Raw genomic sequence first — 23,311 nt, 5'->3', positions numbered from 1 at the left:
AGGATGACCCAACACTCTCACAAATCTTGGGAGACAGGCCAGTCCTTGCCTACAGACAGCCCCCCAACCTGAAGCAAATACTCACCAGCAACCACATACCACACAACAGAACCACTAACCCAGGAACCTATCCTTGCAACAAAGCCCGTTGCCAACTGTGTCCACATATCTATTCAGGGGACACCATCACAGGGCCTAATAACATCAGCCACACTATCAGAGGCTCGTTCACCTGCACATCCAGCGAGAAACTGTTGAATTGGAATTCATTTGCAAATTTGATACAATTAACTTAGGCTTGAATAGAGACTGGGAGTGGCTAAGTCATTATGCAAGGTAACCTATTTCCCCTTGTTTTTTCCTCCCCCCCCCCCCCCAGACATTCTTGTTAAACCCTGGATTTGTGCTGGAAATGGCCCATCTTGATTATCATACACATTGTAAGGAGAGTGGTCACTTTAGATAACCTATTACCAGCAGGAGAGTGGGTTTGTGTGGGGGGTGGGAGGGGGGTGAGAAAACCTGGACTTGTGCTGGAAATGGCCCACCTTGATTATCATACACATTGTAAGGAGAGTGGTCACTTTAGATAAGCTATTACCAGCAGGAGAGTGGGGTGGGAGGAGGTATTTTTTCATGCTTTGTATGTATATAAAAAGATCTTCTACACTTTCCACAGTATGTATCCGATGAAGTGAGCTGTAGCTCACGAAAGCTTATGCTCAAATAAATTGGTTAGTCTCTAAGGTGCCACAAGTCCTCCTTTTCATTATAGTAAGAAAGGCACTGACAGATATAACTCCGTATCAACGGATGCATCAACGTAAGCAGGGTGACTGAAAACATCTGTGTACAGTGGGAGACTTGGATTTGCACATAGCTTTTCCACCAGTCTGGCTGTAGGACTGTCTGTGATGAATGTGAGGAGGGGCTATAGCCTACCAGTGGTATGTTGTCAATTCTTCTCTCGCTGTGTTGTGGGTCCTTTCTTGTTTTATTCAACCAGTTCTCTATGTGTTACCCTACAGGCTCAGGAGTCTGAAGGCCAGGCTGTGTGGTTATGAAATCAGTTGCACCCAGAACATGAATGAGACAGTTTCTACACATTTGGTTGGGCTATGTTTAATGTCAAAACTATTGCTATACTTTCAACTGACTATTAAATTAGCAGTACTGCCAACCTCAAGTGTTCAAGAACGATGAATCAGAATATGAGATTTGAAAACTAGGTTCTTTTTATTTGTCTTTTGTGATGGCACATTTAGGATTTGCTTTTCTCTGCAACCAGGAGGGCTAGAAACTCTCTTTTTTAATGAAAGAGGAGATTCTCTAGGACTAACCTGACTCCAGCAGCTGGAACATGAAGAAAAAGACCAATCATCACAAGATTCATGATACAATTGTGAGAGTTGGCAACAGTGAATTAGGGCTGAGTGTTCAACTGATTCAGTTAACCACCTGCCCCACCATGATGGTGACAGAAATACTGCATGCATTTCCTCTGGTGTGAGCCCCCACTTCAGTGCCCAGGCCTTCAGTGATACAGGAACTGTCCCTCCCTATCCAAGGCAAAGTTGATCTGCCCCATTAAGTTTTTACAGCACTGTATTTGAGCAGTAAAGGCATGCTTTCAAGAAAGCCTGGCCATCAAGATCAAGAATCACTGCATCAATTGCATCTTTTGCCTCCGCTTGCTCTGTCTCTTAGTTAACATTCAGCTGAATATATAGTAGATAATGCAGTTACAGTTCCCCTATGGACCACTTAAAAGAAGATTATATAGATTAGGGAAAGGAAGCAGCTATGAATGCACCCAGCCTGTCTCACCTTAATTCAGATCCTACGTAGGTCACTAGTGACAGTGAGATCAAGAGTGCTTGCAGTGCCAGCATCTAACAGACGTCTGGAATTTTTTAGTTACTTTTCTAAAGATGGGTTGGGTGAGAGCCATTCAACAAATGGCACAGCTGGTGAACAGACACTGAATTCAGCTCCAGCAGACAAATACTGCTTCTCCACTGCCTAATGTAGTCATTGTTCCACGCAACCAGATGTTCTATGGAAATACCAAATATAACTACAGGGTGAATTCCCAACTTTATTTTTCTTCAGAATTAGATTTTCTGGTAACAGAATCAGTCTCTGAGGCTCCTGGCTAGATTCTGTGCTGAAAGGCACACCATTGATTGCATACCTCTGGGATGGGGGAGCCAGGTTGCCCAGATTCCTCTAGACTCCCTACATTTTTGGTGGGTTACTTTTCAGCTCCCCGCTGTATGAACACTCACTGTCCTGCCCCCAGTGGAGGCGGCAAAGAGAGACAACGTAAGGCCATATCCACTGGCCCTATCTAGCTGCTGCACAGCAAGAATTCTCCCCCCGATGGTTGTTGTTCCTCTATAGGCCCATGCACAGGCAAAGTGGTGAATAGGGACTGGAATAGAGGACAGGAAGGTACTGCCTTCATCCCTGAAGTTTGGGAATATAAATGCCAAAGCTAATCTCAGTTTATACCATCATAAAACTCAGGTTGTGCAGTGCTGAATCAGGCCCCAGGAGCACAAGCACAGAAATTCAGGGAGCCCTTGTGCAGAAGTGTGTGTAAGGGTCTATGTACCCAACTCTTTACCCCCTGTGTAAAGCTAGCAGCCCTCAGCAAGCAGTTAAGGTGATGCTCTTTAACACTTAGTACTGGCGTACACATGGTTTCCCCATACACCATAAATTTCCTTGCTTTAGGGTCTCAAACACAGCCTTGTGCACTTTTAATGTAATTTTATTTAATAGCATAAAACATGCTTGTATAGTGAGAAAATAAATGCAACACAAGACATTGGAAGTCTTACTTCAAATATTAGATAATTTTGAATACGACAATGCAGTAGTTTAAAAGGTGCTAACTTACCAATGATTATAACAAAGTGATTTCAGGTAGAAAGACTTTCGAAGCATATGCCATGTGGTTTATATCTAAGGTTTTCAACTTTTTTCCCCAGCAATCACTCCCTTTCAACAAATTCTTATTTAGAAATAAACGTATTATTTTACAAACAAGAAATAAAGGAAGAATTCAGAGTAGTCAGCCATGGATGTTCAGGTTTATATCCATCAGATTCTCCTGGTATCCACCTGGTGATGACCCAGCCATATACCAGTACTATTCACAGAAGAAGTCAATGGCCTGAAAGACAGTCATTAGAAAAATAAGCAGAGGCTCTTAGGCATTGTTATACCAAATAAGAACTGGGTACAAATTGAATCAAGGTGCAAAATCCATTTTGAAAAGGTAAGCAAGGAGAAGCAAATGTTAAATAAATTACCACTTTAAAATTCTACTGTATAAATCATGGAACTTGTCTCAGAATACTAGAGAAGAGTTCCATATTGACTAGTTAATGCTTTATACTAAGCCTTTCTAGTTTTGTTTCTCTTTTGTTCTTTCATTTACTATGGCTAATCAATGATTGCTACACACTGAGCCACATGCAGTCCTGGTGTCACATTGTGGTCTGCCATGGACTTCAGTGGAGATGTGGCCACTTCATAGTAGAACTGAATCTGGTCCTTTAAATTCCTGTAAATAAAACTTGCTTGATAAAGTACAAGTCCTACCAAGTAACTGTTCAGTGAATTTATCCATAGAAATATGTTCTGTGAATTTCCCCTGGACCACACCTGGTAAGAAAATACTTCTGAACATAAAAACAATGATGAAACACATATATAGCTTGAAGAGGATTTTTCAAATGCTTTCCTATTTGAATGGAGTCATACATTTGAACAGAACATAGCTTAATATTCAATATTAATGAAGGTAATTACCGGAAACTTGTTCAATGAAAGATGTTTTAAGATTTTCATGAAAGTGGTTTTAAAGAGACAAGCTACCAAGCAATCTGAGTCTCTGTGCCAACACACTAGCTTCTGAGAAACCAAACATCTGCTTCACAGTGTAACTGAGGGTTTTTTTTAAATTGAATGTATTACAAGTCTTCAGTAAAGTTAAAAATTCCATGGGGCAGTGGAAAGCTTGAGAAACTACAGTAGTCTGATACAGTGCAACAGAAATAAAGCAGCCTGGTTGTTTCAAAATAAACATTTGAATATGTTTCTAATCACTTTAATTTAGTGTATTAATGCTTTCTCCTTAGATGCGTAAGCAAGCTTTTCACACACACACACACAGGGTGGAGGTACATGGATTACACAAAATGCCTTTAAAATTTGCTAAAACTTTCCTTTTCGTTGCTTTGGTCTAGTTTTTAGTAAATTGAGGAGCACTTATATTTTAAAACAAAAAAATACTGGGTGGTTTTAGAAAAAAAGACCTTTTGATGTTTAAAAATAGCCTGGAATGCTTTGTCTCATATTGAACTGAATTGTGAATGAGTGAATTTTCACATGTAGTTGTAGCCTCTTCCTGGTCCCACTGGAGCAGACAGCAGAACTCAGGCTCCTGTCACATAAGGAAAGTGAAGCATGTGCTCATTATAAGAATTCTCTATAAAAGAGACATCTCTATTTGTGTAAATAATTAACGGAGACTGTGACAGTATAGGATGCTCATGAATATGCAGCATGATTCTTCGGCTCTGTAGGACCCATAAAACTTACTGTACACTGCAGATGGAATCTTGAGTGCAGTGCATGATGGGCTTAAATCTACACCATTCAAGTCAATAAGAGATTTTCAATGCACTCAAATGGGAGCAGGATCAAACCTTACATGAAGCTCTCAACAGTGCTTAAATGGTAGCAAGAACAGAGCCTAAATTATGAGTTCAGTGTGGTTCCTCGACAAAGTATGGGAAGACAGGATCGGGCCCCAGGCATTGTGTGTGGCTCAGCACTATTACAGTCAACAGTGGGATGGTGTAGTGCATAGCGATGATTTGTTTTTATAGCAAATTAGCATTACACAGTTGAGTATATTAATGTAACCCCCTGGCCTTTTGCAGATTCCTTACCGTTGTAGGGATTGTCTTATTAGCTTCTTGATAAACATGCTGCTCTGAGACTAAACTGCTGGGGAAGTAGCCAACAGTTCCCATCTGGTCTTCATACTCCTCACCATACACCTTAGAGCAAGAAAAGCTATAATTAGATGCAATAAAGCAGCCCACATCCAGTTTAAACTAGTTCAAGTTTCTGTCAAAAGCAGCAATCATACTCGCTCACTGGTCTTGTGGACTTTTGGTTTTCATACTACTTAACTAGAACAAGATTTTTTCAAAAGGAGGCATGAATATAAGCCAGAACACAGATCCACATGACTCCAATAAGTTATATTTAGGATACATTATTTGTAAGATCCAGATAAAAGTGGAGTGGCAGTTTTATTTTCCTTTAAATGAAAGGTTGGAGTTAAGATTTAATGATCCATTGTCATCGAAGTGTCTCTTCTCAGATTTAGGTTGCTATAAAATGTTTGCACCCGATTCTTTGAATAAATGACAGCAAAAGAAAAGCATTGGATTTTATTATGATTGCTTCAGTGCATTTAGTTCCATTATATTATTATTTATATTTTAATAGGTTATGTACTCTCTCAATATGAGAGAGATTCTTATCAATGCTTGTGAAGTTTGGATTTGAGAGTTTTGTATGTTTTCACTTTTTTAAAATCTCAGATGTAATCTTTAAAAAAGCCACAGGATATATTTTCGCTGCTAAAATCTGTTTTAAAAAGTGGATGTTGACAAAGAAACATTACTAGCCAACTAGAGATAGATTAATGCTTCTATAAAGAAGAATGTCATCTTACACTTCCAGCCCAGAACTCTCCAGCTTCTCTCTCTTTCACTAGTTTTGAATAAACATAAATCAATTGCCCTTTTTTAATATTAATGAACCTGCAGTCTGGTGCATTGTAATCATCTTCTGCTCTGGCAAGGGAAATGGTGTCTGCAAAGAAAAAAAAGGAGGTGGATAAAGAGTATATGTTAGACTCTCTCTCTGCAGATGCAATCAGGCAATGAAGAAAGTAATCAGAGAAGAGCCTGCCAGATTTCATCTTACACAATTTTCAGTCTGTACTAAGCAAAGTAAAATAAAACCAGAGACTGTCACTTTATCAAAACATTAGCTGCAATAGTGTTCTCAGAAAAAATGTTTTTAACTACACCTACCTTTGATAATGGATTTTGAAACAAAATCCTTTAAAAAGCAGCCTGTGGAATATAAATTAATTTCACATGTGGTTTTGCCACATTAAAAGTATTTTTAAATGTACAAACAGACCGATTTAATACAGCAAGGCTAACAAGCAGCTCGTTCTTACATTTCAAAACCAGACACTGCTTTGTACAAACACACACATTTAGTTTTGATCATATGCTCCACTTAAGTTTAAACAAAAATACTTACAAACACACTCCTCATCAGCACAGAGCTTTTTGCTGGCAAGTTTGTCCATAAAAATTCCAGTCACGCCAGGGTATGTAACTCCAATGCATAAAAATAATATAACCAAATCGATAGATAGTGTCATTTTTTGATCGGTAGTATTCTTTGCTAGGACTTCTCTCTCAAATGCATGCCAAGTCTGGTAATACTTATCTTTTATAGAAAAGCTAGACATCTGGACAAACATCCCTGACCAATGGGAAGAGATTAAGTTAACATTCCACTACTTTAAGAGGAACCACAGGGCCCCAGGGGACCCTCAGGTTTTATTTACCAAATAAAATCCCTTTCCAAAGCCTTTTTGTACCACTGCTTCAATAAACTGCTGTATTACAGAGACATTCTGTATTTTCCTGTTGGCTTTCATTAAGTATAATATTCTTATCACCTCATGCAAAATTTGTCTGAAGATGAAAAAAATAAATCAGTCCCGGTTAAGCAGCAAATGAAATAACATCCCTTAAAGTCCATAAATCCTTGATTCTCATGAAATGTACGAAGACAATAAAGTCAGAGCTTTCTGGAGCAGACTGTCTCTGTGACATGTTTCTATAGGGCCCTTAGGCACTACTGCAAATATAAATAAACCTAGTCGGTGGCACAGGTAGTTGAATCTCAGCGAAAGGCTCTGTGCATCAGCAAATTACACTTGAAATTTAGGCACTGCACATTCGTAGTGTGGACAAAGCTTTAACTTCATTGGGTGCTCCAGTTAAAAAGCAAACATTTAACAGCTTATGCCAGAACCACCCTCCATTCCATCATAGTTTACATAACTGCAGTATCCTCACCACAGCATGGCCTTGCACCCACCATATGTGTGAAGTCATGTCTTGCATGGGAGTGTAGAATCACATTCCTTTCTGAAAGTCTCACAGCCACTGTTGCGTACCTGGATTCTCACTGGAGAAGTTGTGCACGCAAAGCGCTACGCTGCGTATGCTGTAACAGGCGGATTTGTACCCATCTCTAGTCCTTCAAGACAGCATTTTAAAGGTCAGCATATGTTACAACGCAAGAAAAAGGTGATAATAAAGAGAACAGTCAGTCATACCACCTTCAGTCATACCACCTACTTTTATGATCCCTGCCGTTCTCACAAGTAATGGAAGGCTAGGCCAGCTCAGGACTTGCGGGGGAGATCACTGACCAAGGTACACCTGATGGCAGTTTGGCAAGTGATTATGTGGCACTCTTGTGAGAGTCAGTACCGAATCAATTCCGGGGGGGGGAATTATGGTGCAGATTTGCTTTGAGAGTAGATAGGTTCAGTCTATTCACTAAAGGTACCATGTTAATTTTGGTTGTTACGGGCGTAGTCCTCAGAGTAGCTCGTGCCTGGATCAGAAACAATAGCACAGACCTGGGCTGCCCCTTCCTCTTCACCCTATCCCCCAAAAAAAATCCACACCAGACTCACTCAACCACACCTCACCCTTATCCAAAGGGTTTTAGTGGCCTAACAAGTTCAGAACTTAAAGGTCTGGGGAGAGCTGAAGGCAAATCTGATACCTGTTTGTCCAGATCTACATTGACTAGGGTCTGAATGTCCAGGAAAGTCTGCAGTACAAATTCCCAACAGTTCCAGTGCAGGTTTCATCAAGAATATAAAAATGTGTATTTTAATTGTATTTCTTTATTCACTTGACCTAGAAAAATGCTTTAGCTTTTCTTGTACAAAATGAATGCTTTACCCCTGTATGATTCCCAATCATACTATCTAAACACCTCACAGTCTCATGTATTTACCCTCACAACATTCCAGTGAGGTACAGAAGTGCTATTATCCCCAATTTACAGATGGGGAACTGAGGCATAAAGAGGCTAAGTGACTTGCCCAAGGGTCACAACGTCCGTGACAAATCAACTTAATGAACCTGGGTCTCCCAAGTCCCAGACTGGCACTTTAACATGCAATTCATTTAGGACCTTACTGTGATGCTGTATAGGGGCTTTGTCTTCACTATCAGGGAGATCAACGCTACTGTGACCGATTCAGCGGGTCTAGTGTCTCCATCATTCTTGTTCCAAAGTTATGCTATTGTTTTAAAAAAAAAAGTCTCTTCTGAGACAGTAAAACATCAGTAGAAAGTAGTTAGCCCAGTAAAACAGATGATGCAAAATCATAGCTTGAACAAAATAAAAATAGCATTTATTTTTACAATGTTAGGATTTCAGCACAGCAAGTTACTATCTGCCAGATGTGGAAATCCTACAGCTGTCCTACTTGAGTAACCCTTACAGTTTTACACAAATGTCTCCTTACTCTTCTTCAAAAGAATAAAAACAATTTTAGTTGGCCAGAAAGGTGGTATCATGTTATACAAAACAGTCCTTTTAAGATCATATCCATGGTTATTTCTTAGCATAAGTGATTTTCATTGCATGGGACGGAGTAATCTTGAACCCTTGGAGAGCATCACGAGCAGCTCCTGCCTGTCCCTCATTTTCAAACTCCACAAAAGCAATGTCATGTCTCCCAGGCACTAAACGTACTTCTTTGAAGCCAGGGAACCTTTAAAACAAAGGAGAAGTCAGATAAGATTACATGGATTATATCTGATGGTAAATCTCTCAAGCAACCATTAAGCCTTATCATAAGCACCCAGTACTATAACATTCAGTCACTACTAACAACACATTTAAAAGTAGTGCAGTAGTTCTCATCTATAAGGAAATGAGAAGCTACTTGACTAGTGAATGAAGTTGCAGAGAGCCTCAAACACAGCAAGGCATTCTCCACACTGCAGTTGTCATATCTGCAGCAGCATGAGGTTACATGGTCTTTGCTCCATTACATATGGAGCATTAGGGCAAAAACATCAAGCAAGCAAAGTCAGGATGTCACACTATTCTGATAGCTCCATTTGATGGTCTTTCTCCCCAGGACACAGGGATCCTAGGAGGGATGTTTTCCATCTCCTTCCCACTCTCCACCCTTTCCTGCTTCACCTGAGGGAAGGTGGTACTTCCATTCTCTTCAATCCCTATGCTGCATTGGATGAGACCAAGAATGGCTCCACTGAAATTCAAAGGTCTATATGAATTGAGCTAATTCCAAATGTTGTATGCTGTGTTGTTGTAGCTGTGGGGGTCCCAGGATATGAGAGAGACAAGGTAGGTGAGGTAATATCTATTATTGGACCAATAATACTGGTGAGAGACAAGCTTTCGAGTTTACACAGAGCTCTTCAGGTCTGACCTGAAACTTGTCTCTCTCACCAATAGAAGCTGGTCCAATAAAAGATATTACCTCACCCACCTTGTGTCTCTAGTTCCTAATGGGCAGGTGTCCATATTGAAGAGCCACCACAATTTACATGGCTGTATTTTCAGCAGTAAGGCCAAGGATTAAATGGGCCTGAGACTGAACGGATACTTTTAAGTATCCCTTAAAGGTCAGGGCTGAAGAAAATTTGTGTGCACGTGCATATAATGGGGAGTGAAAGGAGAAAAATGTTATAAACATCCGACTTACTGATTAAATAGCATAGACAGCATCATCTCATTTGTCTCTTCTGGCAAGTTATTAAGGAAGAGTATATAGTTTGGTGGATTATCAGGCACCTACAATAACAGAAGAACATAATTCAGTAAGTCATGCAAAATATAAGTAGTGCTCATCTACTTTCTTTATACTTCCACTGAAACTACTAAAAATAAGTTAACATACTGTTAATGTTCTTCATAAGACTGGTTTAGACTTCAGCCACTTATTGGCTAAACTGTATTTTTCCAATTGATCCATTTTTTCTGCTATCAGTGTTTGTATGTTATTAGTATAATATCGAGAGATGGTAAGTTGGGGGACTTAGGTATTTCAAAGTCATTCACTGTAAGCATGTAGAACTGCTAATTTTAAAAAGGCACAAATATCTAAAAAGATAATTGACCATGTCAGTTGTCATGTCCATAGAATTACCAGCTTTGAACGGCGTGCTGTAGTAAAGTTGAGGGAGTAACCATTCTATTTGAAGATCTGTAACAGATATGTACACTTGCTAATGTTGCTTCACAGTGACCCACTGAATATACAGTGCTACAGACAGATTTGCTGACACTTTGCATATAGCAGTTCAGTACCTTCTCAAGCGAACAGGGAGATGTCTCAATGGCAGGGATCAGCATAGTTATTCTCTACTTTATTTGGCTTTAGTATTATTAGGTAATTCTCTTCAGTTGAGAAGAATAAGCCAGGTGTTACAACTAGTAACTAGTTACAAAGTCATCAACTTTGAAGGGAGAAGGCTGTACAGAGACCTAGACATTCAGCATTATATCTTCATAAGAAGCATGGCCAGAAAAGTGACATATTAAATTCCTCAAAACCAGAGAGGTGACAACAATTCCCACAAAGACACTGGATCCAGAGCATGCTGTGCTCCCACTATTCTCAGCTGTCAGATCACCCTTAGATGAACTCAGTCTGTGTTTGTTCCCACAAAGACACTGGGTCCAATTCTCAATCCTTGCAACTGGCACAAGAGAGTACAAAAATAGCTTTCCACAATTTTTTGGCCTCTTTGAATTTTTGGCCATGTTAAAGGGCCTACTCAACTCCCAATCTAAATGACCTCAGGCAGCTGTATGTGTTTGAGCTGTCTCAAGGCTGCTCTCATCTAGGAGTGCTCTGGCCACACCTCCTCTATTCTCTAATAGACCCTCTACGTTAGGGGACTATTCAGAGGGCAACACATAGGTGTTCTGCCAGTTCTATGGCGTCCAATAAAACCCCATATAATGGGGGTATTCTCCAAAGGCTGTTTCTGCCCCCTTTATGCCACTGGAATTGTGAAATAAAGGAGCTGGAGGGAAAAAAAAAAAAATCAGGCCCGAAGTTTGTAGTTGCAGCTGTCTCTCCACATATGCCAGTTGGGGGGGGGGTCCTGTAAGTTGCTGGAGGAAACTGATATAACAAAAAATTCAGAGCATGTACAAAAATTTCATTCTATGTACTACAGAAAATCCCCACCAAAGTCAAATTTAAAACAACTTGAAACTAGTCAAATGTGCTTTTTTAAATACTGGAGTTGTATTGTATAACACAAATATTAAATGGTGTTTGTTTAGTACTTTCTCTCCCTGCTAATTCTCAAACAGAGAAAGTAATGGCAGGAATAAATAAACTAATAAGAATTACCTGTTGATTCTGTGATGAAGTCCCTTGGACATTCAAAGAATTCTGTGTTGTTCCCTGTGAGGTTCAACATAGTAAAAACATGATTTTACCAAAAATCAGCAATGAAAAGTTTTGTATAATTTTCAATTTGAAAGCATATATTCACACCAGTTTGGTTTTCAAGGAACCTCAGAGAGCATCTTAATCCTAACCAACCCTTCAATCTTAAGGCACTGTTTCCTAAACTGTGGTCCATGGACCGTTCATGGTTTGCAAAACAGTTGCTGGTGGGAAACATGAAGCCATTGGGTTTTAAACCCCCAACACCAGACTGCTGGAGAAGACATAGCCATTAGGTCGGAATGAATTCTAAAGGTGAATCAGTAGATATGGCAAATTATTGTATTCCATCTGCCTCTTGAAAAGGTGGATTCCACAGACAGGGAAAGGCATTTTTAGAGGTGTTTCTAAACATGGCTCTCTCTGTTGAAGGCAGCACTGCATGCTTTCTGACTGAGGTACAGATAAATCCACAGACTCCTCCTGCACAAATTCAAAATCAATATTGAGTTCTTTAAATGGATTTCAAAATGGTGGCGAAGTTAATGCAACAACAGCTCTACAAAACCTACCAAAACTCCTATATACAGGATTTAACGTTTATTCTTAATTTTGGTGTTTTCTATTATACAGGCATTAGTAAACTTCTCCAGTGCAGACCATCTCTTAATGGAGATACTGTCTTATGGGCCAACTCCATTCCCATTTGCGATTGCATGGACCAGTTCCCCTCTCATTTGCTATTGCATAATGCTTAGGTGTAACTACAGCAATTATTACACACTGCACAGTAATATTGTGAAAGTATTTGTGTATTTTTACCCAACATTAAAGATCAACAAGTAATCTCTGAAAAAAGTTAATCACACTTTCTACTTTTTTTCAATTTTGTCTTCTCTCACACATCTTCTGTTTCTCTCAGCTAGAAAGTAAGACAACACCATGTGACCAGCCACTTCTCCACAGACCACTAGGAAGTGGTCTAGGGATCACTAGCAGTCCACAGACTATGTTTTGAGTACTGCTAGTACTAGCTACCTAGCTACTACTGCTCCTTATAAACTCAGACTCTACGACCAGAAGGGACCATCATGATCATCTAGACATGTTCATGTAATCTGAGTTGGATCCAATTTTGGAGTAGTTGGGGAGAAATTACTTGTTATTTGCTTTCTGTATCAGACTGAGAAAAGAATTTTGATTGCTGAATTGTTGATCTGACTATGCACTCGTATGAGGGGTCCGGCTTGCCCTGCACCTTCTCGCCGGCTAACTCCAACAGAGAGGCAAAAGGGTGGGTCATGCAATGGACTGAGCAACGCATCTTAAAGAAAAAAAGTTACAGAAAGGTTAGTAACTTTTTTTTCCTCCTCTCAAGTGTTTGCTGATTTCCATTCCACATTAGGTGACTCCCAAGCGTTACCTACAGAGGTGGGCTCGGTGTTCATGGACATGTGGATTGCAACATTGCTCTACTAAACTTGGCGTCATCCCTAGCCTGCTCGGGGATGGTATAGTGGGAGGAGAAAGTATGTACCGACGACCAGGTCATTGCTCTGCAGAAGTCTGGGATTGGGACCTGAGCCAAAAACACCACTCATGAAGCCTGAGTTCTCGTGAATGGGCTGTCAAGATGGCAGGAGGTAGGACACCTGCCTGCTCATAGCACACATGAATGCAGAAGTGTTGCAGGATGAAACTGTCTGGACTGAAACCATTAGGCCTTTCATCCTATCTGCTACTGCCAACAAAAGTTGTTGTTTAGCCAGTGTAGATTTATGGAACAGTTTGGTTCTCTCAATGTAGAAGGCCGTTCCTCCATATTCTTGTGCAGCTTTTGGATGAAAACAGCCAGGAAAATAGCCTGCTTACGATGAAACTGCAAGACCACCTTTGGGAGGAACGCTGGGTGGGGGCACAGTTGAACCTTGTCTTTAAAGAACACTGTATACAGGGGTTCTGACATAAGGGTCCTGATTTCGGAGATCCTCCTGGCTGAAGTAACTGCTGCCAGGAAGGTGACCTTCCAGGAAGGATATGACAGAGGGCATGATGCCAGCTGCTCAAAGGGAGGGCCCAGGAGTCTTGACAGGACCAGGTTTAGGGTGGGATACATTCGTGAATTTGAGGGTAAAGTCTCCCTAATCCCTGGAAGAAGTGAATGGGCATCTCCTGTGAGAAGACCAAACTACCGTCCACAAGAGGACGGAAGGCTGAGATTGCTACTAGATGCACCTTGACCGATGAAATAGCTAGGTCTGTTTCAGATGAAGCAGGTATTCTAGCACTGACTGGGAGGAGTGACCAAGTTAGTGAGAAGCCTCATTGGGAAGCCAACACCGAGAAATGATTCCACTTGGCTAGATAAGTCACTGTAGTATACTGTTTCCAACTACCTAGCAAGACTTGGCGGACTTGTTCTGAACAGGCCAACGCTGCCGGATTCAATCATTGATCATCTATGCGGTCAGGTGGAAGGCCTTGAGGTTCAAGTGGAGCCAACAGCTGAAATCTTGCAAGATCAGGTCTGGGAGGGGCAGGAGCAGCAATATAGTTGCTACTGACAGATCCAGTCGTGTGCCAAACCAGTGTTGGTGTGGCCATGCAGAGCCTAATAACAATAACCCTTGCTTTATCTCGCTTGACTTTCAGAAGGACCTTGTGTACCAGAGGAATTGGGGGGGGGGGGGAGGGTAGAAAATGCATAGAACAGAAGCTTTGTCCACAGGAGTAGGAAGGCATCTGAGAGAGCACCTGGGCTGTGACCATGCAGAGAACAAAACTGCTGACATTTCCTGTTTTGCTTGGTTGCGAACAGGTCTACCTGGGGAAACCCCCCCAGCTGGAAGATGGATCTGGTTACGTTAGGGTAAGAGACCACTCATGGTAAGAAGAGAAAGAGCTGCTGAGATGATCTCCCAGAGTGTTCCAGGCTCCTGGAAGGTAGGAAGCTTCAAGGTGGTAGGAGTGTTTCATGCAGAAGTCCCATAGACAAATGGCCTCTTGACACAGGGTGGCCCAACGCACTCCTCTCTGCTGATGTAAAACGTGGCTGCCATGTTGTCTATGAGCACTCATAACTCTGCCTGTGATCTAGGGTAAAAAAACCACCAGGCATGCTAGGCGGGCCACTCTGACATTTATATGCAAGGAGAGCTCCTCCTGGGATCACAGGCCCTAAGTCCTGAGGTGCTTGAATAAGCCCCCTAACCTAGATTGGACATGTCCAAGATTAGGGATACTGCTGATTGGAGAGTGACAAAGGGAATGCCCACACCGCCTGATCAGGGATCCCTCCACCAGTCGAAGGAGGCAAGGACTGGGGCAGGAACTGTAAGCACAGAGTCCAGCCAAGTACACTGAGGTCAACCAAACTTGGAGAGGTCTGACATGAAGTCTTGTGTGCTGTACCACGTAAATGAACATGGCATGTGACCTAAAAGTTTGAGGCAAAAACAGGCTGTCATGACAGGGTTAGCCTTGACCTTCCATATCAGAGCCAACATTGTCCGGAAGCTAGCCTCTGGCCTAGGCAGAATCGAGCACTGCACCAAAAAACTCTATCCTCTGGACAGGGATGAGGAGTTGACTTTTGCTTATTTATCAAAAGGCCCAGAGCTTGGAAAGTTGGTTGAACCAAATTGATGCTGGCTTTGATCTGGGTTTCAGACCAGCCTTTGATCAGCCAGTCGTCGAGGTAAGGGTAGACTTGAACACCTTGACTTCTGAGGAAGGCTGCCATCACCATCATGCATTTTCTAAAAGCCCAAGGGGCTGCCAACAGGCCAAAGGGAAGGACAGTGAATTGGTAGTGGGTCTGGTTTACAATGAATCTGAGGAACCTTCTGTGGCCCTGGAAAATGAACATGTGGAAATAAGTGTTTTTCAAATCGAGGGCAACGTACCAGTGCCCCGGATCCAGGGAGGGAATAACGGAGGCCAGGGAAACCATGCGGAACCTCAGCTTCTTGCGATAACTGTTGAGGCGAAGGAATTAGGAAATAGCAGGAGTAAAACCCTTTCCCTCTCAAATTCTGAGGCACTCCTCTACAGCCCCTACCCACAGGAGGGCTTGCACCTCCTGGACTAGAAGTTGCTTGTGAGAAGTGTCCCTGAAGAGGGACGAGTACGGTGGAAGAAAACTTCCTCCATTCTACTCGGCACCAAACAGTCCAAGATGAGGGACCAGGCTGGACTGAAATAGGAGAGTCTATCTGAAAACAAAGGTGGTGGGGGGAGGGGAACAGGATCCACTATGGAAACAGCTATAATGCACTTGGGAACCCCTTCAAAAGTTCTGCTTGGGGCCTCAGATATCTGTGCAATGAAGCAGAGGTGAAAGGGAGCACTTGCCTACGCTTATAACCCCTTCTGTTTCTTAAATGGGTCTTGGTGAGGCAGCAGAGCCAAGAAGCAGACCAGTTGCTGAGGTCTGAAATGTGTCACTGAAGGTGTGGTGAGTAGAGGCCCAGGAATCTGAGGGTAGCCCTGGAATCTTTTAGGCCATGGAATTTTGCATCTCTTTGGAGAAGAGGGAAGTTCCCTCAAATAGAAGGTCCTGAATGGAACGCTGAACCTCCGGTGGTAGCCCCCAAAGATTGGAGCCAAGAGCATCTTCTCATGACCACCACCGATGCCATTGTTTTGGCTGCCATGTCAGCTGCATCTAGGGCAGCCTGGAGGGAGGCCCTGGCTTTAGTCTTCCCTTCCTCCACCAGAGTGGGGAACTCGTGCCTTCCTTGAATTCTGACTTACAATCCTAGATGTTCTAGTTATACCTGCCAAGCAAGGCCTGCTGGTTGGAGATGTGGAGCTGTAACCCACCAGTAGAATACATCTTTCTACCAAGTGGGTCCAGCTTCTTTGAGTCCCTTGGCCTTCCTCTTCTTCTGCACCGCCTATGCAGGCTTAAGTCCTGAGCATTGGTATTAGGCTAAGCACCAGTGTGTGCAGCAAAGGGACCCTTCTCTCAGACACCACCGAGTACAAACAGCTGAAAGGCAATCCCAGTACCTGGGGGAAACCCATGGATTCTATTGGACCCACATACACCACTGACTTCTGAGCCAGGTGGCCACAGGGGGCACGCACACCGAGATCCAACAGGATGTAGGTCAAATACTGGTAATGGTTCCTTGGTTGGGTGCATGACTGAATACGAGTCAGCTTAGGGAGACCATATGGGGGTGGTACCCCTTGCTTCCACCAGCCAGGGCCAAAGGTCCGGGGGGATCAGTGCCAGAGAGGGGATGGTTTCCCTCTAGTCAGTGCCGGAGGACCAGCTGCCAGGTAAGAGCTTAGGGCAACATGCTCCTTTCTGCAAGATGATCTTGCCAGTGTCGGAACTTGCCCCGCTGGGGTTGGCGGTGCCATGGGAGTCATCGGGTCCCTAGCCGCTGGAAAGACCTTCAGGTTGGACACCACCACAATCATGCTGGTGCCATGACGTTCCCCCCCACTTCCCGGGTGTTGGTGGATTGCACTGCATTGGACTCAACAGAACCTGCTAGTAGGGTGGAGTCGATGGTGCCACTTGCAGAGCAGGGACAGAGGAGTGGTCCAATGTAGGTCACACTCCACCTTTGTGCTTCCTCAGCTCCAAGGAGCATCCCCTCATGGACTGCTGTTTCTTGTGCTTCCTCAACACCAGTGAAGGGGAATGGTGCTGAGAAACAGGCTGTCGGAAGAGCATTCCACACCGATGCAGAGGTACTCGGTGCCCAGTCCAACTGGCTCCACTCCTACCCTGGTCTAAGTGTGACTTCCATCAGGACAGACCTTAGCCTGGCCTCCCTGTCCCTTTTTGTAGGAGACTTGACCTGGCAGCAGACATGGCAATGCTCTCGCACATGAGCCTCCCACAGACACTTCAGACATCTGAAGTGCAGGTCAGCCACCGGCATGTGCTTGCCACAGGAGGCACAGGGTTTAAAGCCCAGAGACAGGGGCATGCCCAGTCCCAGGGGAAGAGGATGCCCCTGTAAACAGCTGTGGGGCCTAACTTTATATACCACTACTAAAAGAAATAAACTGAAGGTAACTAAACTTGCGAAGAAAGGAGGGTATAACAGCACCACTAGACGAATGCTTTGCCGAGGCAAGAGGAGATGTTCAAGCAACCGTCACGGGTGGTATAAAGGAACTGAGAGGATGTGGGGCTGGCTAGGCCCCTTATACCAACACATGAGTGTGCGGCCCCAGAGGGTGCTAGAGCTGGCCTGACGGATACCATCGAGGGGAAAATCTGTAGTGACTGGATGCACACCTAACATGGAATGGACATAAGCAAGCACTCAAAGAAGAACCCTTGTGTTAGAGAGGACTCTCTAGAATTTGCGTTGGCACAAAATGTCTAGGCTGCTCACCAAAAACAAGACCATGAAAATTATGAATGGTTACCCTTAAATTGTTTAAAAGTGAGACTGATCAGTTTTCTAGTTTTAATATTTTTGTAAAAATATTTGCAATTTAAGATTCTCTCCAGGGTTTATAGTGCATAACCAATGGATATTCACCAAAACAGAGGGAGTTGATATTTTCCAAAAATGGAAGTTGATAAAATGTTAAGGTATTCAAACTGAAAACTTTAGTTAGGATGGAAAGAACAAAACACACAACAACAGCTAATATTCTTTGCTGAAGAAAGAATGACAGACAATGATAATTGAGACTTCATCCACTATGTGGATGGGCAGAATGAACAGACTTCAAAAGTTTGTCATTTTAGTAACTAAACTGAACCTGATTCTTAACAGACAGACAATCTGGGGGCCTTTGCACTCAAGATTCCTTGCAATTCAGATGCAACTTTGTCTAATGATAAAGATGAGTCCATTAAACTTTTACCTTGAAACAAGTTTGGCACAGTTTACAGGAAGCATATTAGTCTCTTACATACATTCCTCCAAAATACAAATCCTCCTTGTTAAAATTATAGGTAAATATCATAATAAAGGAATTTGTTCCATGCAAAAACAACCCTTCAGACTTGTTCTAGAAGTCTGGAATCTTGTTTTGGTTTACACAGTCCACTTACCTGACCAAGCTTTTTATTTGCTGCATTAGCTGACTGCTCCAGTGATTTAGCCTTTTTCTTTTCTTTCCTCTTTTCCTTATCAGCAAATGTACCGCGCATTTTGGAAATCATATCAGAATCGGTTTTTGCATACTGAATACGCTGTTTAAACAACAAAGCAGAACATTTTATGCTTCACTATGCTGAACAGCTTGCACTAGCCTCATTAAGGCCCCAAATATCTAGCAGAACACTGGAATTCCAACTAGAATTTCTTACATTAAAAACTTTAATTAGACACTACCCACAGAATATGCTGAACTCACCAATTAATTCTGAGCACTTACTACAAAAGCGCCTTTTGTTTAAAACATGCAAAAAGATAGAAGAGGTTGATGGAGGACGGTTAAATGACTCAGTGAGGAGGATTTGTTTTTGAATCAACTTTCAGTAACAGCAATAATTATTATAAAGTAGAAATATGACATAACACTGAACAATTAAGAATGCTTAACTTCAACATAAGTGAATGCAGGCAAAGTTATGGCATCACTACACAAACTTGGACTTATACAAGACCAAAAAAAAAAAAAAAAAAAAAGCAAACTGGAGGCATGCAATTTTACTCCACCACAGAAAAGTTGATTGAAAGCCTTCATTTAGAAAACATACAAAATTTAGACTTCTAATTTAAAAAAGTAAGGCAGTATGATGTTGGAGTAAAGCAGTTTTATCTGAAAGCTAAGCACACTGCCTCTCAAATATGCAGGTATATGTTCACATGGAGAAAAAGAGGACATCAATGAAAAATAAATAGCAGACACACCCTAGATAGAAAAACAAAAATCTGATTCCCAGTTGCAAAATAGCGTACTGTCCTAGTCCACTAAAAAGAACATAAATAAATAAATAAAAGACTTACCATTGGTTTGCCGTAAAATGGAAAACCTTGTAACTGTCTCAAAGCATTGGTAGATGATCCAAGTTCTTTAAATATGACAAAGGCCTGTCCTCTCATTTTCATTGTCTTTAAAGCCACAATATCTACTACATGACCAAACTGTGAGAATAGTGCATACAAGGATCTCTTCAGTTCTGTTGAGAATATAGAAAAGCCATTACCGCATATAGGTTGGAAACATCAGTGTGCTTTTATAAGTTTCAGAGCGGTAGCCGTGTTAGTCTGGATCAGTAAAAACAACAAGGAGTCCTTGTGGCACCTTAGAGACTAACAAGTTTATTTGGGCATAAGCTTTCGTGGGATGTAACCCACTTCATCAGATGCATGGAGTGGAAAATACAGTAAGCAGGAATAAATATACAGCACATGAAAAGACAGGAGTTGCCTTACCAAGTGGGGGGTCAGTGCCAACGAGGCCAATTCAATTAGGGTGGATGTGACCCATTCCCAGCAGTTGACAAGAAGGTGCGAGTATTAGAGGGAAAATTATCTTTTGTAGTGACCCAGCCACTCCCAGTCTTTATTCAGGCCTAATTTGATGGTGTCAAGTTTGCAAATTAATTCCAGTTCTGCAGTTTCTCATTGAAGTCTGTTTTTGAAGGTTTTTTTGGTTGAAGAATGGCCACTTTTAAGTCTGTTATTGAGTGTCCAGGGAGCCTGAAGTGCTCTCCTATGGGTTTTTGAATGTTACAGTTCTTGATGTCCGATTTGCTAATTAGTTAGTTAATTAGTTCTCTTCCAACCATCAAAGTGTTATATGACTATCACATATATCTTATGCAACTCATACAATATGCATGTGTAAACTGGCATAACTTCTGCTGTCCTTGCTACTTTCTTGTCATTTCTCTTTTCTAATTGGTTAATTACTACTTCTCAAACACTGATGATCAGGGATCCTGGTTTTCCAGTGATAAAAACAATTCTCTGATTTAATATATATAATCATCTGTTTTTCCACAATTAAAATGAAACACTGGACTTTAGTTTTGCTAGCCATAATATATTACCTATAGAGAGATCAGTTGAACACAATGTGTTATTGATATATTTGCAATTTTTAAGCTGACAGCCAGAGCCCTACCTATTGTCTGATCTAATTGGTACTGGGGCAAGATCAGATAATCAGAGTTCCACTGAATATGTTTATTTTTGTAAAAATGTAAAAATTCTCTGTAAAAAACACAAATTATGTGGTTTTCCATGGCAAGCAGATTTCTAAGATCTCTGCTGATCCTGCATTCTTGACCAGACCACTTTTACCCTTTACTTGATATTAAGGAAGGTGTTTCTCTAACGGCTTTTGGCAACACATTGTGTGTCCCCATTGTCCTGTTTCCTCTAGTTTTCCCCACTTGGCTTTCCTGACATACATCAATACATGCAACATCCCGTTGGGAGATTTAAGAATCATGGAGACTTGGAACCAATGTACCTTACTACCTAGTGGACTATGTTTGTTTCTGAGCGTTTTTTTTTAAATTTACTCTCTGATCCTCGCATTACTATGGGGCAACCTTTGGGACTCAATTTTCACAGACATTTACAGCACCACTTTACAGCGGTATTAAATTTGAATGTATACTGGTAACCAGTTACAATGGTTGCTATCAACTCTAAAATACTTTTAGTTTCATTTACATTTTTATACCAACAAACATCTCCATATGGAGGATCCCAAAACACATCACCTGGCTGCCAGGTTCCATTAGATAGAAACACAGATAGTATCCAATTACCATTGTTATTTCACCAGGTTTGGCTACACAATAATGCCACATTCCCTGCTGGGATGTGGGACAGTGTCCATGTGAAAAAATTACCACCACTTTGGGAAAATCACATCCAGAACACCACTAGAGCCTGATCCGATAACCCACTACTCACAACAAGTAGTATCAATAAAGTCAGTAAAATTACTTGCATTATAAAGGACTATTCATGTGAATATGGGTTTGCAAGACTGGAGCCTTGAGTCTCAATCTGAAGATAAACGTAAGATTCAGTGGGACTACCCACACAACTAAATTACTCACATTCACAAGAGTTTGTAGAATTGGACCCTAAGATGATAAAAAGAAGAAAGCCAGAAAGTTTCAAAAACCAAACTAAACCACTCAAATGTGCATTAAGACTTGGTAACTTCAGAATGAAGTTACCAATTTTAACTCCTTCCCCACTGGCAGTAGTTGAGCATAGAGATCTTAATTTAGATTTCCTGACTGCTTTCCTTGTAATTATTTATTTGTATTACAGTAGTGCCTAGAGATCAAAACAGATTGGGATTCCATTGGGCTAGGCATAGCACAAACGTGTTGACATTAGAAGACTGCTAGTAACATTTTATGTCAAGATTATATTTCCAGAAAATAGAATAGCATATTTTTACTGAGATAGTTTTCCCAACACACTGATGAAAAAAATTAACTTTAAATTATTCATACCATCTTTTTTAATGCTGTCATTTATATTATTGATATAAATAGTATGGTTTGGTCGGATATCCATCTTCTAACTTGCTCATACAACAGCCTAGAAAAAGAAAAACAAGTACAATGTGTTAAAAATACTTACATTTATGAAGATGAATTCATAATAATAATTGAGTTTTTGTTTGTTTAGGTCAAACAGGTGTTGCCAGCATCAGGCTATATAAAACAGGATCAGAACTGCCTCACTCAACAGTGAAAAGGTTATAAAACTATATATTTTTGACGTTCTAACAAAGATTCATCACCTCTGAAGGTACGGAAAAATACAGCCAACTATAGGGGCCCAAGTCACTGAGAAAGCACCAAGCGGCGTGCGAGGAGGAGTCATATCACGATCATGCCCACACAGCTCTTTCACTGCCCTTTTCATCGATAACCCGCTGAAGTGTTTATAGGATACCTATCGCCTTCGTATATACACACCGGTGCCCCCCCACACCACGCACGCACCCCCCACTGCACCACACAGCCAGCCCCTCCAACCGCAGCCCCCCTCACGCAGCCAGCCCCGCCCCGCAAACGCGGCCTCCTTCACGCAGCCAGCCCGCCCACACGTCCAGCCCTGCCCGCCCCATCCCCCAGCCTCTCCCCTCCAGCACGCGCCCCGCCGCCTTCGCCCCAACTGCCCCAAGGCCCGTTCTGGGGGAATTCAGAGCTCGTGGCCATTTCGCGCCAATCCCAACCGGGGCTGGGTGATCCCGCCCGCCGAGGCGGGCTCAGCGCTCCGGTGCCGGATACCTCCCCGGGCACAGGCACCGGGGGCCCCGCGCCGCATCTCCCAGTAGCAGAGCAAACGGGGAACAAACCCTTCCCTCACCCGGCTCCACTCGCCGCCGTTCCCAGCACAGCACACCTCCCCCTGGCGCGTGACCTCACGTAAACAGGCAGAAGAGTCGATGTCACGCACAATCGATATATCGCGCACCCAATCATCGATGCGCTCGTCTCCCCCTTCCTTCCTCCCCCTGTCGCGCGCGTGAGCCTGAACAGGGGCGGGGCGGGACGGGAGGCGGAGGCCTGAGCTCGGGGGCGGTTCCCGCCTCCCTACAAGTGCCCGTAGGGATCACTCACCGCCTAGCAAGTGGGGTTCATGCAAGCGAGGGTTGGGTGCAGCAAGGCCCCGAACCCCGTCAAGGCCAATAGGGGGCGTGCTGCCAGCCCAGGCTCTGCCTCCGGGTGTGTCCTAGGGGTGGCTTTGGTCCGAGGCCAGACCCTGTTGTGTCTTGAACATAAATTGTTATGCAAAAGTCAACATGGTT

General features: G+C 42.5%; 2 protein-coding genes across 4 annotated transcripts; both read right to left on the bottom strand.

Moving 5' to 3' along the window:
• Positions 1 to 2,765: 2,765 nt before the first annotated feature.
• On the bottom strand, positions 2,766 to 7,212 carry OTOR (otoraplin). Its single transcript, XM_048842761.2, has 4 exons — positions 6,367 to 7,212; positions 5,765 to 5,904; positions 4,968 to 5,078; positions 2,766 to 3,181 (listed from the first exon to the last, which is right to left on the bottom strand). Exons 1-4 carry the CDS (start codon positions 6,590 to 6,592, stop codon positions 3,158 to 3,160), a joined length of 501 nt encoding a protein of 166 aa, XP_048698718.1. The 5' UTR covers positions 6,593 to 7,212; the 3' UTR covers positions 2,766 to 3,157.
• A 1,319-nt stretch (positions 7,213 to 8,531) lies between these two features.
• SNRPB2 (small nuclear ribonucleoprotein polypeptide B2) lies at positions 8,532 to 22,978 on the bottom strand. Of its 3 annotated transcripts, none has more exons than XM_048842758.2 (7): positions 22,870 to 22,978; positions 22,005 to 22,092; positions 19,522 to 19,694; positions 18,621 to 18,761; positions 11,546 to 11,599; positions 9,884 to 9,972; positions 8,532 to 8,920 (listed from the first exon to the last, which is right to left on the bottom strand). In XM_048842758.2, exons 2-7 carry the CDS (start codon positions 22,066 to 22,068, stop codon positions 8,761 to 8,763), a joined length of 681 nt encoding a protein of 226 aa, XP_048698715.1. In that variant the 5' UTR covers positions 22,069 to 22,092; positions 22,870 to 22,978; the 3' UTR covers positions 8,532 to 8,760. The 3 variants fall into 3 exon arrangements, with proteins under 3 accessions (XP_048698715.1, XP_048698717.1, XP_048698716.1); XM_048842760.2 differs by lacking the exon at positions 22,870 to 22,978 and adding an exon at positions 22,736 to 22,844; XM_048842759.2 differs by lacking the exon at positions 22,870 to 22,978 and adding an exon at positions 22,298 to 22,448.
• Positions 22,979 to 23,311: the final 333 nt, after the last annotated feature.

This window comes from Caretta caretta, chromosome 3, assembly GCF_965140235.1.
Source record: "Caretta caretta isolate rCarCar2 chromosome 3, rCarCar1.hap1, whole genome shotgun sequence".
NCBI classification, from domain to species: Eukaryota; Metazoa; Chordata; order Testudines; family Cheloniidae; genus Caretta; species Caretta caretta.
The sequence above is the reverse complement of the archived record's forward strand: the minus strand, read 5'-3'. Positions and strand labels throughout refer to the sequence as shown.

Coding starts and splice junctions, on each gene's coding strand:
- OTOR (XM_048842761.2), bottom strand. CDS start 6,592: ATGTTTGTCCAGATGTCTAGCTTTTCTATAAAAGATAAGTATTACCAG. Junction 5,079..5,764: donor GAGAGTTCTGGGCTGGAAGT/GTAAGATGACAT, acceptor TCTTGCTCTAAG/GTGTATGGTGAGGAGTATGA. Junction 3,182..4,967: donor ATAAGACAATCCCTACAACG/GTAAGGAATCTG, acceptor ACTGTCTTTCAG/GCCATTGACTTCTTCTGTGA.
- SNRPB2 (XM_048842758.2), bottom strand. CDS start 22,068: ATGGATATCCGACCAAACCATACTATTTATATCAATAATATAAATGAC. Junction 19,695..22,004: donor TGACAGCATTAAAAAAGATG/GTATGAATAATT, acceptor TATTCTCAACAG/AACTGAAGAGATCCTTGTAT. Junction 9,973..11,545: donor CTTCATCACAGAATCAACAG/GTAATTCTTATT, acceptor CTGTTATTGTAG/GTGCCTGATAATCCACCAAA.